The sequence below is a fragment of the Falco peregrinus genome, chromosome 6 (genome assembly GCF_023634155.1).
Source record: "Falco peregrinus isolate bFalPer1 chromosome 6, bFalPer1.pri, whole genome shotgun sequence".
Classification (NCBI taxonomy): domain Eukaryota; kingdom Metazoa; phylum Chordata; class Aves; order Falconiformes; family Falconidae; genus Falco; species Falco peregrinus.
In genome coordinates, this window is record NC_073726.1 from 78,060,303 (window position 1) to 78,077,994 (window position 17,692).

At 38.6% G+C, this 17,692-nt stretch overlaps 1 protein-coding gene across 1 annotated transcript; it reads left to right on the forward strand.

Annotated features, from left to right (window-relative positions):
- Positions 1–149: 149 nt before the first annotated feature.
- SAMM50 (SAMM50 sorting and assembly machinery component) lies at positions 150–17,692 on the forward strand. Its single transcript, XM_055807379.1, has 15 exons — positions 150–303; positions 2,546–2,656; positions 4,021–4,122; positions 4,972–5,059; positions 6,168–6,274; positions 8,214–8,344; positions 8,554–8,641; positions 9,197–9,325; positions 10,110–10,181; positions 11,314–11,400; positions 13,821–13,891; positions 14,611–14,678; positions 15,515–15,661; positions 16,535–16,676; positions 17,478–17,692. Exons 1-15 carry the CDS (start codon positions 283–285, stop codon positions 17,521–17,523), a joined length of 1,410 nt encoding a protein of 469 aa, XP_055663354.1. The 5' UTR covers positions 150–282; the 3' UTR covers positions 17,524–17,692.

Consider the following 17,692-nt stretch of genomic DNA (forward strand, 5'->3'; position numbering starts at 1 on the left):
AGGCGCTTAGCGCCCCTGTCCCGCGGGGGCTGCCGCGGTGGCCCCCACGCGTCCCAGTCCTGCCCGCCCTTTCGCGGCGGAGCGCGCCCCCCATCGCGCATGCGCGCCCTCTCACCGCGAGGAAGCACCGGGGGGGGCACCCGCCTCTTCCCGCTCCTGCGGCCAATGGGAGGCAGGGCGGGGCTACCTGTCATGGCCGCCCCCGTGTCGCGGCCTTGAAGCGGCGGCGGCTCCCGCTTCGCACGGTCCCGCTGCCCCCGGCCGCCGCCTCCCCTTGCCGCCATGGGCACCGTGTACGCACGGGTAAGCGCCGCACCGTGGGGCTGCGGGGAGGGGCTCGCCGGAGAGCGGCCCGGCGCTCGCCCCCGCCCGGGGCCTGGCCCGAAGGTCGCTGAGGGGAGAGCACGGCCTGAGGGGAGAGCACGGCCTCAGCGACCTTCGGGCCAGGCTCGGGGCGGGGGCGAGCGCCGGGCCGCTGGGGCTGGGACCAGGATCGGGCCGCCGTGCCGTGCCCTGACTTGCCCGAGGTTCCCCACGTAGGCTTGGGTGGCAGCCGGGCCGGTAAGCGCTGTCCGGCCGGGGGCCTGCGCGGGGCCGGGCTGGTGGCAGGCGGCGGGGTAGGGACCCAGCCGGGCACGGGCTCGGCCGCCGCCGTGCTTGGAGGGGCCTGGCCCTCCCTTCCCGGAACTTTCCTGCCTTCCTGGCGACGGTCGGGGCTGACCTTGCCGCAGGGGCCTGGAGAGAGCCTGGCTGTAGGAATCAAAATAGAAAAAAAAAAAAAAAAACAACCAACAAATACCCCCTAAACACCCAAACCACTAAGCAATGAGAAACTGCCCCACAGCTGCAGGCAGCACGGTGAGAAGTGGAGGTTGTAGGTTTGCACTTCCCTGGTAAACAGCGGTGTTGCTTAAAGAGCTCTGTCCTGTCTCGCACCCTGAAGCACTTGGAGACCATCCTGATGAGCTACGTGACTCTCCAAATCCATATACCATTGCTTAAAGAAGCAGCTTAAAGGTTTAAGTGTTTGTTCAGATAGGACAAGAAGTAGCGTTTGTAATGGCAACAGGAAAATTGTGTTTTAACTATCAGAAAATAATTTCAAAGAGTAAGGATACGTAGGCTCTGAAGTACTTTAGGAAGGCAGTGGGTTCTCCATGCCTCAAGGCTTTATTAGAGAAGCATTTCTCAGGATATTCTAGATTGAGCAGTCTGTTTTATGGAAAAGTGTAGGAGCATGTGTAAAACAGGTTGTGAGAGAGTCAGGCTATATCAGTGTAACGCAGAAAAAGGTCAGCAGTGCTGTTGACTGTAAAGCAGAGGAATTGCAGAGCAAATGCTAAGACCTTGTGAACTTAAAAGTGCTTGCCCCTTAAAGTAACCGTGGGGAGCCGGCACAGGGGTGTTTAAAATTGTGATGTAGATAATTCAGGAATGATTAATGAGTGACTGACTTATTTGGAGTCTGAGAATGATCTGGGTGACTCCTCAAGATCCCAGGTACAATTAAGTCTTTTCTGTGAGCCGGTTGAAAAGCAGCAGGCTTTTACATAGTGTTTCATTAGACTGAGGGACAGCTGCCGGGTGCTTGTAAAGGCTCCAGAGTATCTCATTACCATGACTAATTTAATTTTGGTTTAAAATTTTTTTTTCTTGTATGCTTGGGTTTTGTATCCATCTGTAGTATAAACTGATACACAATATTGTGTGGATGCAGAGTGTTTCATGTTTGCCTGAAAATTACTGGGAGTGAGAGAGTATTGTGTCCTCATTTAACTTGATTCTGATATGTAATAGCAATTTACTATTCCAGCAAAACAACTATCCCTACATAATACGGCAAGTACTGTATTAGTCACTTAAGACTAAAAGTAGATTTACAGAGTTATCCAATCCTGACCTCTGCTTTTGCAGGTAACCCTCTGCTCATTCATGCTTGAATCCTTTATTTTCTGATAAGTCTTATTCTAGGACTCTTTCAGGTATAGTAAATAAAGCCATGCTGTGCTGGAAACCACTTTGATTAAAATGCACACTTCTGATGGATAGGGACTGAGGTTCTTGAGCGTTACTTGGAAGGTTACTTTTAAAGGAAATATTAAAATATAAAAACATATAAATATATGTGAAGTAACATGCTGAGAACACCTTTTGTTTTTTTTTATTGTTCAACATTAACACTCCTCTCCCTCCCCAAAACCCAAACTAAGTAGTGGCACCCTGATTTTTTAGATTTTTTTTTTTTTTAAAAAAGATAAAATAGGAAGCATGCCTTAAAAATAAGGTTATTTTGTGAAAAGTGCAAAGTATTTTTGAGAAATCATTTGGCATGGAAGCTATTCAGCTATCGTTAAAAAATTCAGCAAGCAGGTAGGTAGCAAGTGTGCTGGTCGTTCCCCTCATTTGGGTTCTTCTCTTTTGCTTTTTTTCCCCTTAGGATCTGAACAAGCACAGTATCAAGAACAATACATTTTTTTCCTTTGCAAAAGGCATAAATCATAAATCCACATACCATATTAAATGCAGTTTTCTTTTATGCTTTCAGAGCTTGGAGCCTCTTCCAATGGGTGGGCCAGACTTTGGTGCCTTGGGAGAGGAAGCTGAACTGGTTGAAGTTGAACCTGAGGCCAAGCAGGAAATTCTCGAAAACAAAGATGTAAGTACCTGTACAACATGCTCATTTTTTTCTTAAGAGAAATGCCTTGACACCCTTGTTTGCATGTTTTTCCTAAGGGAGCTTTCTAAATTATGGTTTGAGATGTGGAAGAATTAAATTTAATGCTGTGAGTTTAATCTGATGTTGTCTAGTCTCTGTTATTTATTTTTTTTCCGTACCGCAGTTGTTACTAGAATTCAGCTTTGAGTTACTAGACTTGTTTCCAGATGCTGCTTTCCCCTCTCTCTCATAAGGGATTACTGCTTCTGCAACACCGCTTAGGTGCAAACAAAGCAACTGTCCTTAATCTGCTAGAGTGCAGTATTAGCCAGCTTCGGGTAAAATGCCACCAACATGAATTATGTTGCTGAGGGAAATACTAAATTCAGCAGAGGATGGTAACTTGTTTGTTTGTATTTTACATGTAAGAGCATGTCTGTCATGGCCCATGATATATTTAGCCAGGCTAGAGAGGTGAGATAACAACTGTTATCTTTTTAAAATTTTCCTTTCCTTTGTGCTATTCAGAATCACACTCACTAGAAGCTTGGTAATAATGATTTTATTTGATTATGGTTATATTCTGATAGGTTTCTTTAAGCAATTTGCAGTAATGCTAGGTTGCTCTTATTCTGCTGTTTTTATTATAAGTGAATACATGAAACATTTGCAGTTGTTATTTTTTACACCTACTCCTAAAATTGTATACACTGAAAAGGTTGAAAAAATAAGGGAAATGCAATCACTGTAGTCTATTTGTACCAGCTAACTTGGAGTGTGTTGTGATTTTTAAGATAAAATTACCTCAGATGATTATATAAAACATGAATGATTTCAAGAAAATATAAAACCTCATAATGGAAGTGATCTTAATGTGCATTTTAAACTAGAATGCTCCAGTGGCAGTGATAATTGTAATAGTTAGTTTAAATATTTATGGCTTGATGGTTGATTTGTTTTTTCCTTTAACTCTTTGCTTATATGTAGCTGATACAAGAAATGACTAACTACGTTTTGTCTTAATGTGTCTTAATATCTGGGTGTGATTTCTGCAGTGACTTTATTTGTCCTTACAATACTTATGACTAAAATCCCATCAGCTACAGTTTGTTACTGTCTCTTCTGTTACAACCAGTATTAGCTTTGGTGTTAGAGTTCTTTTTCTTTAATTTTCATGTTAAGGGAACAACTTTCCACGATTGTCAGTAGCACTGATTTCTGATAATGTAGGTTAGCAGTGACTATCCTAGGAATCTATATGTTTTTTCCTTTGGACAACAATATTTTTTTGTGTGTTGGTGATTTTTGATACTCGTTATTAGATTCAAATTAAGTATTTGTGTTTAAACATCTGTTCTGTTTAGGTGGTAGTTCAGCATGTGCACTTCGAAGGACTTGGAAGGACCAAAGATGACATTATAATGTATGAAATCTCTGATGTTTTCAAGGCTAAAAATCTCATTGATGTAAGTACTGTAGTAGTATCAGACCTCCTGTTTAAAAATTCAGGTTACTATTTTCTCTTTTTCCTGCTTTTGGGAGACTCCCTTCAGATGTGGGGCAACTTTGTCAAGTCTTATGATGATTCTGATCTTGTGATATGAAAGCCAAACTTAAATATGAAATACTGGCAGGTCCTGCATTTTCTGATTTGTTCAGCTCACGTTGTGAGGTGGCTAACAGTACTCTCAGATACTTTCTCAGCTTCATTCCTCCCATTTGAGAATTGCTAACCGTGCAGGTGACATTTTCAGTTAATTTGCTAAAGATGAATTACTGGATCTCAGCACAGATGATTGATACCAATCTCCACAATGGGTCAAAGTGTGAGTTAGGCTGTACGTCCTTCCACTTTTAGGTGGTGACTCCTTCTGGAGTATGGCTGGCAATTAGACCTGTAAATTGGTCTACATTTAAACAGATTAGGGTGTTTGGGTTTTTTACCAAAAGCATGGGGCCTGTAAATAGATGTATAAGTTTTAACTGCTGAAACCTGTTTGAGTCATAGGTTTAAATATTAAAACAATTAGGAAGCATACTAGCAAAAGGTAGGAATTAAGCCAGATGCTCTGGGTTTAATTTATTTATCAATTCAAGTGTTAAAAGTGGCTGTGATATGTTTTGAAGGCACATATATGTGTCTTTGTACACAAAATCTGTGAATATTGTATAACTTAGCTGCATTTTAACTATTTTATCCTAGTTATTTTTTGGGTAACCTGAAAGACTCAAGTGGAGTAGATGATCTTTGGAGGTCCCTTCCAACCCAAATTATTCCATGATTCCATGACTAAGCTACTTGTCTCATCCTGTAGGTGATGAGAAAATCACACGAAGCGCGTGAAAAGTTGCTTCGTCTAGGAATCTTTAGACATGTAGATGTTCTGATTGATACCTGTCAAGGTATGTATCGCCTCATGAATCCTCACCTGTTTTCTCACACACATATGGACACGTGCTTGCTTATAATTTATATTTCCCCGTGTAAGAGGTTGGACATTTTTTGTGTATATAACTTACTTTCTCATATACCTTTACATATCTCACATGTACGTTTAGGTGTGCTACATATATGAATGTATGTGTCTACATCCATTATCCTTATGAAGATGTACTTGCATATGTGTCTGTGTATACGTGTGTGCATATAAATACTACTTGTATACATGCAAAAATGAGTGTATTTCCAGCACTAAAATAATTACAGTACACATCTCTCAGTCCGGAGTTTCAGAGGAACACTTGAGGAAAAACTTGAAGATGTGTCCTGTACTTCCATGTATTACACATCCCATTACTGACATTATATCAGCACATCCTTGGTGCTTAAGGAAATGCTAGTAACTGTATCAGTGCTTGTGCATAAAAATTGGCTTGTATGATATATGGGGCAGTTGAATGTGTGCAGGCTTCACAGTAACGCTCAGTTGGTATTCCCAGGCTTGTGGCTGCTTTTCAAACTCATTGTTGTTCTCTTCAGCAGAGAGGGAAGTTGTGTTTCTGAGAAGGAAATGCATTGCAGTCCCACAGGTTGCTGGTGATGGGATTCTGTCCCATTTGCTTCAAGGAGAATTAGGTACCCTTGACGGGTGTGTTTTGGAACAGCTGCCATAGCCAGAGCCCTGAGGGAACTGGGTGGTTTCTGTTGATCAGCACTTACCTGCAAAATGCTGGGAGCCCTGCCCTAGTGATAGCATTGTTCTTGCCATGTTTTTAATTTCTGTTTATTCTAATATAAGAAGTTGTGTACATCTTTTGTTTTTAGTGGGTAAGTAGCAAACAGGTGTTAACTATTTCATAATTAAACTAACATGTTGATGATTAAAGCCAGGCATGCTATGATGGCATGTATCCACTCATATCCAAAGGACATCTTTTTCTCAAGCCATTTTTCTTTGTAATGTGGACTTTTATTGTAATTTAATTCAACCAGTTTTCAAGTAATTCAAGTCACCTTCTGTGGTTTTTGAATATCTCTTTAAAGATAACATACTTTTTTTTGTTTATGTAGGAGATGATGCCCTTCCAAATGGTTTAGATGTAACTTTTGAGGTAACAGAGCTGAGAAGACTAACTGGAAGTTATAACACTATGGTTGGCAACAATGAAGGCAGTATGGTATGGATAATTTCAAATAATTATTAATTCATTTTGATATTTGTCTGTCTTTTGTGTTTCAAACCTAGCAAGGAATTTGGTGATCCAAGCCAAATTATTTTCTTGATCCAGCTTTACTGAGGCTTGGCCAGACCCTTGTCTCTAAAGAGTCTTTGTATTAGTCAGGCTTTCATTTAGCAAAAGCCTATTTTGAGCTAGGGAAGAATGCTGTAACTTCCAACTCAGTATGTTAATTCTTAAAATGATTTACGTTATTTCTTGATAATGTTTAAGATGCTCTGTCTACTGGAGCAATTAGTAAGGAGTTTAGCATTTAGTTTCTGTGAGATCTATTTAAAGTGTTTTTCTTCTCAGTTGAAATGCTTTGTATATGACTTAAAAATTGTTCTTGTTTTTCACTGTTTTAGCCCAATACCAGTTATTCTGAGCTGCAAAGGGTAAGGTTTCCTAGAACCATATAAACAGTGGAACTTGTTCCCCACTGGATTCAGTTAAGGATGCATCACATTAAAAATCTTGTGTGAAAAATGTTTACCAGTTGGCGCAAAAAAGTAACAGCCATGCTGCTGTTCTGTTAATGTCCTTTTAACAGAAGTGCTGGTGTAAGCAGATGGTGCTTTCAGGTGCTCATTCTTGCACCCTTCCTACCTTCTCATGTGCACAGTGCAGCTGTGCCTGGGACTGGTAGATAAGCCAGATCAAGGGACTCATCCTTTTCTTCTTAGAGGTATTTTTAACCTGGATAAGATTCTGTATGACTCAGGTGATGGTATTTTGTAGGTGCAAGGAGAATAGGAAATTAGTGAGTTGAGAGCTGCTTATGCAGCTCTGCTGCTAAGAGCAATGTCCAGAGCATCATGACCCAAATGAAACCAGTGGGGAGTCCTCCTCGTTGGTTCTAGTATCTTTGAAAACAGCCTGAAAGCTACTTTGGTTTCTTTTGTGCTCAGCTTCCCCTTACATTTGATTTTAATTCTACAGCAAAGCAAAACACTTGAGTGATGTAAAAGCATGACTCTTACATGCTGGTATTGGCAGCAGAGATTGTTTCCTGAAAAGTTGAATAGATTTGACATTTATTCTAATGCCTAAAATTCATCTGAAGCCTATAGATCTAGTATTTCATCCTAATAGCCCTTTCTGGTTAGTTGGATAATTGCATAGTAGCCATCATCACAAAGTTCAGGTGACTGTTTTGCTTCCAATAGCTGTTAGACAAAGGCAGTCAGGATTTGGTAGCTTTTTTATGTTCTTTTAAAATAGAGCACTCCACAATAGAACAGTCCTCATAGTGTCCGTGCTTGGAGGAAACCTGCCCTATCCTTTCTGCCAAAGGGCCAAGTACTGCCAAAGGGATGTAAGAAATTTATGTTGGAACAGGCCGAAGTGTTTGACTAGTTTCTGGAGAATTGTAATGGTATGTTGTAGTGCCGTCAGGACTGATTGCAAGAGTATCTTGTTACTAGAAATAAAATATGGAGAAGTGGCTCTGTACTGATAATTTTCCATTGGGTTATTGCTGAGGTTCCAATGAACCCTACCTGACGGGTACTTTTCCTGATGATCAGCTGGAAAGTCTGCAGTTGGTAGAGCAGCTGCTTATTATGCCAAAGACTTATTCTCCTGGGCTTTGAGACTGGCTGGGATATTTTTCTTGACGTAATAGCAGTACTGATGGTACACCAAGAATGCAGATGAAGTCAGTAGCTACTGGACAGCAATAAAAAGTGGATGATTAACTGTAACTTGTGCTGTTGTGATGGCTTTTGCTGCCAGTGCAAAGAGAAATCTAACTTACAAGAAAAACACATTCAATTGCAGCTATTTTTAATGTCTTCATTTTTCATTCTCATCATAGATATGCTTGCGTTCAGCATATGGTTAAGGTGCAAGACAACAAACTGTGAAATGCTGTGAGGGGTTTTTTTATTTTCTATAGGTACTTGGGCTCAAGTTCCCAAATCTCTTTGGACGTGCAGAAAAGGTAACCTTCCAGTTCTCCTATGGAACAAAGGAAACTTCATATGGCCTGTCATTCTTCAAACCACAGCCTGGAAACTTTGAAAGAAAGTAAGGGATGCATTTTTGAGTACTACTCTTTTTTTAGTGAAGGAATATAAAACAATTAATAAGATCTTCCAGTGAGTAATAATTAAATGTATTTCTTTCCTGAGGGTCTGTTAATTATGTAGCAGAGCTAGTTTCTTAAGTTTTTGTGATAAACCTCCACTTAATTACATAGTTTCACTTTCAAACCTACCAGTAATGTTGTGTTTCAGTTTTTCAGTTAACCTGTATAAAGTAACTGGACAGTTCCCTTGGAGCTCTCTTCGTGAAACGGATAGAGGAATTTCAACAGAATTCAATGTAAGTGTAGCACAAGGGTTTGTGGAACACATGCTTCATTTAGATTTAATTCGGGTCACAGTTGGCTTTCACAAATATTTGGTTTACTTTTTTAATGATTGAGACACTTGTGCACAGGGCTAACTTGTCATTATTTGAAAGAGGTCAACAATTTTAAAATGACAGAAGTAATACACCTTAGTCTTTCTGCTAGAATTCAATCTTATTTTGGCCATATAAAAATACCAGTGTGTTTTTCTCCAAATTTTTAATGTTTAAAGTGTGATTTCAGAGAGGCAGCTTGTTGCCTAGCTCACTTTATCAGCCCAATTCAAGATACTTTTCATTTGGGTTGGATTAAGTAGTGTGTACCTACTTGGAGAAACTCTCTTGGCTGGAGCAGAATTAGTATTACTCTGAAATGAAAAAGGGTTTCTCTCAGATCCAAGAAGCTTGGAAAGAAAAAGCATAGAATCTTATAAAAAAACTTCAGAGAGAAAGATTTTTCAAGGAAATGTTTATTTTAATTTTGTAGCAAGATTTTTTTAAATTTCTTACTTAATTCTTCATTTGTAGTTTCCAATCTGGAAGACGAATCACACACTGAAGTGGGAGGGCGTGTGGAGAGAGCTTGGCTGCCTTGCTAGAACAGCATCCTTTTCTGTTCGAGAAGAAAGCGGACACTCTCTTAAATCTTCTCTCTCTGTAAGACTTTTTCATGATAATTTTTAAAACACATTATTTTGAGTCATCTAATACTTACGAATGAACCGAAGGAGCTTTTTGTCTTAGTGGGTACTGTGTTTTACTTCAGACATCTTTTGCTGTGTTTGGTCATTCACACAGAGCCATCCAGGAGGTCCAGAGAGAAAACGTATTTTCATAGTTGGCTCTTGCGTTTTGACTGTGGCATAGGCTGGCTTGTTCTTTCTGCAGGGCCTCCTTCTGTCTCATCTGCTATCTCTTTTTGCACAATTGTCTTATTTTCTGGAAGATGAGATCAGTAAATTTCCTCATCCTAGAGTTGCTGTGCCCTTTGTAAATATTCTTTCCTACCTATAGTAGTTTTTGGTCACTTGCCATCTTTAACTTGTAGCTTAGAAATTGTAGGAGATAAACAATTTGCAGGTTACTGTCACAAAATTGATGATTTACACTGGGGCATTGTTGCTGCTGTATTTCTGGTGTGTACCATGCCCAAAAGATACAAATGTATGCATTTCATGTAGCCTCTAAATTCAAAACTAAGTTAGTCTGTAGGTCCTGGGTTAACAGTTGGACTTGATGATCTTAAAGGTCTTTTCCAACCTAAATGATTCTGTGATTCTACATTATTCGCAGATCTGTGAAGCTGCACTAGCCTTAGCTGGAGCTGTGGTTGTCTTCCACTGTTTGCACAGGTTTTGAAGGAAAATACTAGTGTCACTCTGCGGTATTCAACAGATATGAGAACCTAAAAATATTTTTTTGATTTTTTTTTTTTTTTCAGCATGCCATGGTAATTGATTCCCGGAACTCCTCAATCTTGCCAAGACGAGGGGCTTTGCTGAAAATTAATCAGGTAGTATTAAGTGACTTATGCTATTACTGTATTTATATCTGTAAGTGTGTTTGAGTAAGTCTTAATTTACCTAATTGATGTTCATCTTAGAAATGTCTAAAGATAGAATTCAATCGTAAATTGACTAGGAGACAGTGATGACCGGTATTTACTTTTTATTTTTACAGTGTGTGACACTTAAAATCATGAAACCTTTTTTATGATGACAAATTTTCATTTGTATACCATTTGGTCAAACAGCACCACCATTTTATCTTGCCATTAGCATTAAATTATTTACTTACTGAGATATATTATCCCTTACAGTATTTACTCTACACTTTCCAGTAGATATTAGTCCTTGTTTTCTAACACTGTAATGTGAGACTACCAGACCGTGGTCCTGTTGCTACTTACAAAGTTTGTAAGTCTTAGAATTAAAAATGAGAGACGGGGTAAAAAGAACTCTCAACGCCATACACATGAATCATTTTGGCACAGAAAATGTTTTTCACTCTTACTAGTTTCAGAGCTTTTAGAAAAGCTGGCTTTTCTACTGTATGGGTTAAGACTTCAGAAGCATTAACTTCTGCGATGCTTTAGAAGCAGATTGTTTTGAAATGCCATTGGGACTCTTTTAAGTGCTACTGTTCCTGTAAGCAACAGTGAAGTATTCTGAGTCAGAAAGGTGGTTATAATTCAGGGTTTAGATAACAAATTATTTGTTAGATGCTGCCTCTAACACTGATTCAGTCACTTCACTTGTTATTTTCAAATTGCATTGGTGGAATGCAACTGTCTGGGTCTTCAGCCCTGCTTTAGTACATTTGAAATCTTATTCGGTCTAGGTAAATACAGTAAGAGTTTTGATTTTGGGTGCTGAATTTTCCTGCTCCATTTTATTTTGCTGTCATATACAAAAAGGCTTAGAAAGCAATACCTTGGTTTATTATTTGGAAGAGAAAAATGCAGCTCATTGTTCTGAGGGTCATGCGTGGTTTTTCATTGACCCAAAATTCTGTTGTCTTTCCATACCAGTATATCTGTATTTCTTGTACAGAAAACACTGCCTATGCTGATGCAGATATGATGAACCGTTAGAGAGAAGAAACGTGTAATATCCATTACAGCTTTCATAAACATGTCTTTACAGGAGTTGGCTGGCTATACAGGTGGAGACGTGAGCTTTCTGAAAGAGGATTTTGAATTTCAGTTGAATAAGCAACTCATCTGGGATTCGGTAATTTTTTTAAGGATATTTTAGTAATTAATCTGAGTTAGCAAATTAGATTATTGAATCTGTGTCTATGATGATTTTTCACCATGGGTTAGAAAAAGATTGTGGAAGTAAAAGATGGATGGCATAGATATCTTGATTTGTTTTTTTGAAAGTGAAAGCCTCTTATTTTTAACCTGATGTTCCTGGCATGTGCAGTCACGTGAGAAGTGGGCATTCTGGAAAGAACAGCTTGTTTGACAGTTAACCATATGAACTCTTTTCCTTTCAGAAGTAATGTTGGGCATGTCTGTTCTTTGTGATCTTTCTTGAGTGATTTTTCAAAAACTTATTACAGCCTTGGTTATGAATATTCTGACTAATCATGGTTTAGATTTCTTTTGTCATTGTAAATTATGAATATATGACTACCAATTTTGGTATCGTGGCATGTAATTATTTCTGCTATATAAAATTATTGGGAAAGAATGGGAAGACTGATTTCACTACAACGCTAAGCTTGCACTACAACATTTTGTGCACAATGAAAAACTTAAGTTCCAATAAAAAAAACATGTTACCATGAGAAGTTTGTATGAGACCCCAGTCTGCCACCCCATAGGCAGAACACGTCACAGATTTTATGGTGTGGTGTCTGTGTTAGTGCATTGGTTTGCAGTCACTGCATGGTTTTGAAATAAATTCCTATATCATCACTTAAAGACTGGGTTTGGTTGGCAGAGCAGTTCTTGTGTATACTACCTAGATTTCTTTCAGAGGAAATGACAGGATAACTCCAAGTTCATGTTTAAAGAACTTCAGCTGCTTATGAGAACATAGAGACCTTAAGTTTCGAGTGGCTTTAACAGCACAGACCTAGTATTGGGTGGAAATATTTTTTTTCTGCTTAGTGAAATCAGAATTTCAATATATCCTAGAAATACTTCTGTCTGTATTTAGAAAGAAGTTCTTCATCACGTGGAGATGGTGCAGTAAGTTCTTGTCTCATAGCTGAAGGGGAATTAAACAGCAGCTTCTGTTATGAAGATTAAAAAATCAGAGGGTTACAATATTTGCATCCCAACATACTGACAAAAAACAAAAAAGCATTGAGAAGATGTCTACCTCTTGATAGTTTTTATAGAAGTACACTAATGATGAAGAACTTCTAGGAGACTGGAAGAATCTTAACATTATGCCAACAGTACAACTGAAAAACTCCAAACTACTTCCATAGTGCAGATACTAACCAATTGATGCTGGAAGGATCTGTCAGTCTGCTGTTTCCTGCTTTTATTCTGAGGCGACTCAGTGCAATGAAGTTCTTGGGTTAGACCAACGAGGCCAACACAGAAGGGCATTTTAAGGCTCTTTGCTATACCCCTTTCTTATTACATTGTATTTGCACCTTCCATATGGTGGAAGAAAGGGCGTTGCCTGATAAGCGTACTTGTAATCATCTTACATTTATTTGCTGACCTTCAGCTGAGAAAGATGGCGTATTCTCCTATGAAATAATTTAATGGCTTCATGGCTTTGCTTTTTCCCATGACTGCTAATATGCCTACATTGTGAGTGAAAGTGAAGCATGTCTCATCACATGGTGTACATACTTTTATTATCACTCATTGTTCATGAGTGTAGACTTGTGTGGAACTGACTTTTGCATATGCTGTACGCTGCCTGATGAGCTTATATCTGATAATGGCAGGCAGTATTTATCATCTGCAAAATTTTGTATCATCTGGGGACTCTCAGGGCAGAAGGTAGCAGGAGGGTGCTGTAAAATTAGAGACATTATCCAATACCTTCAGCCTAGGTATTGACAATAGATCTTACCATCTGGCAGTAGTACTTCTACTTGGTACGCAGGCAGCAAGCGATTAAATGTATTCATTATAGTGATTAGCTCCCAAGAATTACTGTATAGATAACTAGTTAGTATATGTGTTTGATGTCAGTACAGGGAGTTGCAGAAGGTGGTTTCATTTAATTATAAGGCTAATTTACAGACAGTTAATAATTGTACGGTTTTTGGTAGCTATACGTTGGACTTAGCCTCCTGTGGGTTTAAAATTGCCAGGAGTAATTTATGTCAGCAGTGTATTCTTGAAAATGAAAAAAAGTCATGAAAATGCATAAAAAAATAGGAGCTTGATGAGTGTTCCCTTCAGCTATTGTGAAAGCAGCACTTGGTTCAAATCTGCTGCATTGACTTCTTCAAGATGTAGCACCATATGAAAGAAAGAGGGCAGCAATGATCAAGAGTTCCCTGAAAATACCATTACTGATGGTGTGATATCCATGCGTATGCTGTGATCATCTGCAACTTTGTCAGACTAATGAGAACTCTGCCAGTTACTGAGCAATGAAATTTTACTAAGAGTGTTTTTGGGGAAATTATGTAATACATATTAATAAACAACTTCTTTTTCTCTCCAAAGGTATTTTCAGCATCTCTTTGGGGTGGAATGCTAGTACCTATTGGAGAAAAGCCATCCAGTATAGCTGACAGGCAAGTTCTTTAAATGTTTCTTTATGTTTTTCAGTCAACCCAGGTAATGTATAAAGAAAACTCTATAGTAGAAGAGAGAAGCAGTAGTAGTTCTGGTTCTGAGGAGATTAAAATGTTTCTAGTTAGCTTTAATTGCATGTATTCAAGCCATGCCTTCTGGTTTTGATTTTTGTATTAGGTTAGTCTAAATTTGTGATTTGCTACATGGTATCTCTGCCTGCCAATATTTGTCGTTACAAAATGATATTTACTATCTGCAAAATTTTGTGTCAGGCATATGTAAAACTGTAGGTGTTTTTAGAAGTAAAGCCTATTGTAACTACGGTGGCTTTTTAGACAATTTTGCCTTCTAATGCCTGTGTTTAAATAAATCATTTAGACTTACATTTATTTACAGTAAATACTAGGTGTTAACTTCACATGTGATAGATCTTAACTACAATATTTCTGATTCTTTGGTGCTGAGAATCTTTCTGCTTTGATCTTTGTAAGTAACGGAAGATTGATTTTTATTTTTAATACTTCTATTTATTTTGATTTATTTGCAAATACGTGGTTTAGATTTAGATATGATTTTTTGTATTTCTTTAAATAGACTTTACTAAATGCGTTACAAAGTTACCTGTAACTCTGAAAAGCAATGTTAGAGGTATGGCTAGGTATTTTCAAATACATCCTTTCAAGTGAAGCATTAAATTAAATTTGACTGTATTCACTAGGTTTTACCTTGGTGGACCAACAAGTGTGCGTGGATTCAGTATGTACAGCATTGGACCGCAGAGTGAAGGTCTGAAACTTTTACATCCTGCTCCTCTGACAATACTGTAAATATCAGTGTGTGACAGTCTCCAGTTCTGTCCCCAAGCTTTGTATATCTTAAAAATCATTGCACTCATTCTGCACTTTGAATCTGAGAAGTGTTATGTCTTTGATCTGTCCTTATATATTAGTTCACAATGGAATAAAGCCCAGTAGTTCTTCATTAAGCCATAAGTTAATTTTGTAAACCAAGTGCGTTGTTCAGACTTGCATACTTCCGGTATGTCACTTTAATTAGTAAGCAGTCTTCAAGTTGAAAAAGTTCCTGAATGATGGTTATAGCAACAGTCACGTTCAATCTCTGTGTGATACAGCATATGTTCAGGGAGCTTAGGGGAAAGATTACATGATGAACAAAGGTGTTTTGACAGCCAGAAGCTTCCTCAGTTCTATTCCTTACCCTGCTGATGACCTGCTGTTATCAGTGGATTCAGTATTCAGTATATTTTAAAACTAATTACTTAATTGCATAAATTTCCCATTTTTAAAATGAAGGCAAGTATTTCAGAGATGTTCAGGAGGTAGTCTCTGATGAACCACAAGTAGGTGTGTGCCTCAGGCTGTTCCAGTGAGGGAATGAAGCAAAAGGGCACTTCACTTGGTAGGTTTAAAGAACTGTGTAAGTGTTAATTTTTTTACTTGATAGTGGTGAGGTTGGAGAGAGCTAGAAGCAAATGGCAAGAGTTGTAAAGGATAGAAGTGCAATGTAAAACAACTTAAGGATGCGTTCTCATACCTTTAACAGCTGGTTCTTTTAATATATTCCACAGTAAATGTTTTTATCTCAACATTTTACCTAAATAGGTGATTACCTGGGAGGAGAAGCCTACTGGGCTGGAGGCTTGCATCTGTACACCCCTCTGCCTTTCCGGCCAGGCCGGGGAGGGTTTGGAGACCTTTTCCGAACACATTTCTTCCTTAATGCCGGAAACCTCTGCAATCTCAATTATGGTAAGACTTGATAGAATTGTATATAACAAAACCTGCTTGTCTACATATATAAAAGTAAAAAAGATGATGAGAGCTGTTCTGTGCCTGTTTACTCAGAAGCAGTTTGTTTACTATGTATATTTTGGTGCCTGTCAAAAAGCTGCTGCTATTAACTTGTATATTTGACAGATTGGCAGTAATTTTTTTAGCTTTTTACAGAAAGTCTAGCACAACTTGTGGAAAAGAGAGCTAGGGTGGTGACAGTAGTATCTGTGAATTGGTGATGTTCAGAGACCAGTGTGGTAATTGATTTACACCTGCTGCTTACACCGTTCTGAAGGGAGATTGGAAGATGATGTTTTAGTGGGATTCCAGTGTTTACTGGGATTAACTAAATAAAAAGTGGTGGCATTAGAGTGTAGGTGCGGGTGTGGTAGCTGATGTGCCTTCAGGGGTTTTTTCTCCCATCACCAATTGTGTATGACTTTTCAATATAATTTCAGTTAATTTTGGGATATAGTCTTTGATGTCTGCCTCGCTTGATGGAAGAGAGGTGGCGTCCGTAGGGGAGTGAAACACTTTATGCACAATTGAAAAGCAGATTAATTAACTTCAAAACTAATAGAGACTCACTAAAGACATTTACGTGTTTGGTACTTGTTTCCAGATTCATGCAAGTAGGTACCCTGCGATGGGAAATGAAGATCAACCAGCAAAACCATAGTATTTTGAGTCCAAGGTACTTGGCATTTGAGAGTTGTGGGTAGTACATACATTTTGAATCTGCAGGAGATGCTCCTAAGTAGTGTGTCTTCTAGCTCTGAAAACCCAGTTAGCCTTTGACCACCCTGACAGTCAACTTTGATGCTTGTTCTGCTGCTGGTTTGCTTTCAGGTGATGGTCCCAGAGCTCATCTGCAGAAGCTGGCAGAGTATATCCGGTGGTCTTACGGTGCCGGCATAGTGCTTCGACTTGGAAACATTGCTAGATTAGAGCTTAACTACTGTTTCCCCATGGGAGTACAGTCCGGTGACAGGTTAGTTTTTTACACCAATTTTGTTAAGTGTTAACTGGTTTTAAAGGCTACTGCACTTCTGTCTGGTTTTGTCAGAGAGAATTGCTGCCTTTTAATTTTGTTTGCTCTTTGCCAATTTAGAGATTTTTCAGCACTTGATACTCTTCTTTCAGATCTCTGTATTCCTGTTGGTTTCACAGTACTTCTTGGTTTAAGACTGTGTTTGTCAAGTTTCAAAGTTCAAACTTGAGATCAGCTGTTGAAATGTATGAATAGCTGTGTAGCAGATTTTGTTTAGGTGAAATGATCGCTGAAACAGCTCATGGGATTTTCTTGAGCCTTCCAAAATCAAATGATCAGATAAATACCTAGTTTAATATCTTTGCTTGAAAAACAAAAACAAGATTAACTATAAAGAGAAAGGGAGAACAAATTAATTTGTTAGCAGCCAGTTATCCTACATCAAGCAAATACTACAGTACACAGTAAAAAAAGCTTCAAGGAGCCTGTTCTTGCCTGTGAATACTCTGTGAGATACTCTGTATTTTGTATAGGACTTGGATTATGCTTCTACTTGTCATTCATGTGAAACGTGAATAATGGCAATTTGAAAACTATGGTTTTTACTTTGCAGATGTGAATACTCCATATGGATGACAGATTGGCAGGGTATTTATTTTAAAAAGCCTTTATCAGCTAGTATTTGTATTGTAACTTCCCAAAGATTGAAAAGCTTGGGAAATTGAGGATAGGGAGAATTGATTTTAATTTCATCAGTAACTTACATATCACTTACATTGTTTATTATTTGTTTCTTTTCAGGATATGTGATGGTGTTCAGTTTGGAGCAGGAATCAGATTTCTATAATACTGAAAAACATTTTTACATCATTTTATGAAACCATGTTCTGTAATTGAAATCAAGACTATAATGTATCTCAATGTGGTCTAACTTTTTTCTTGAAATACAGATACACATCTGAATGATTTACCTCTCAGACTCCACAAGAAACTACATTAAAGAATTATGCTCTAAA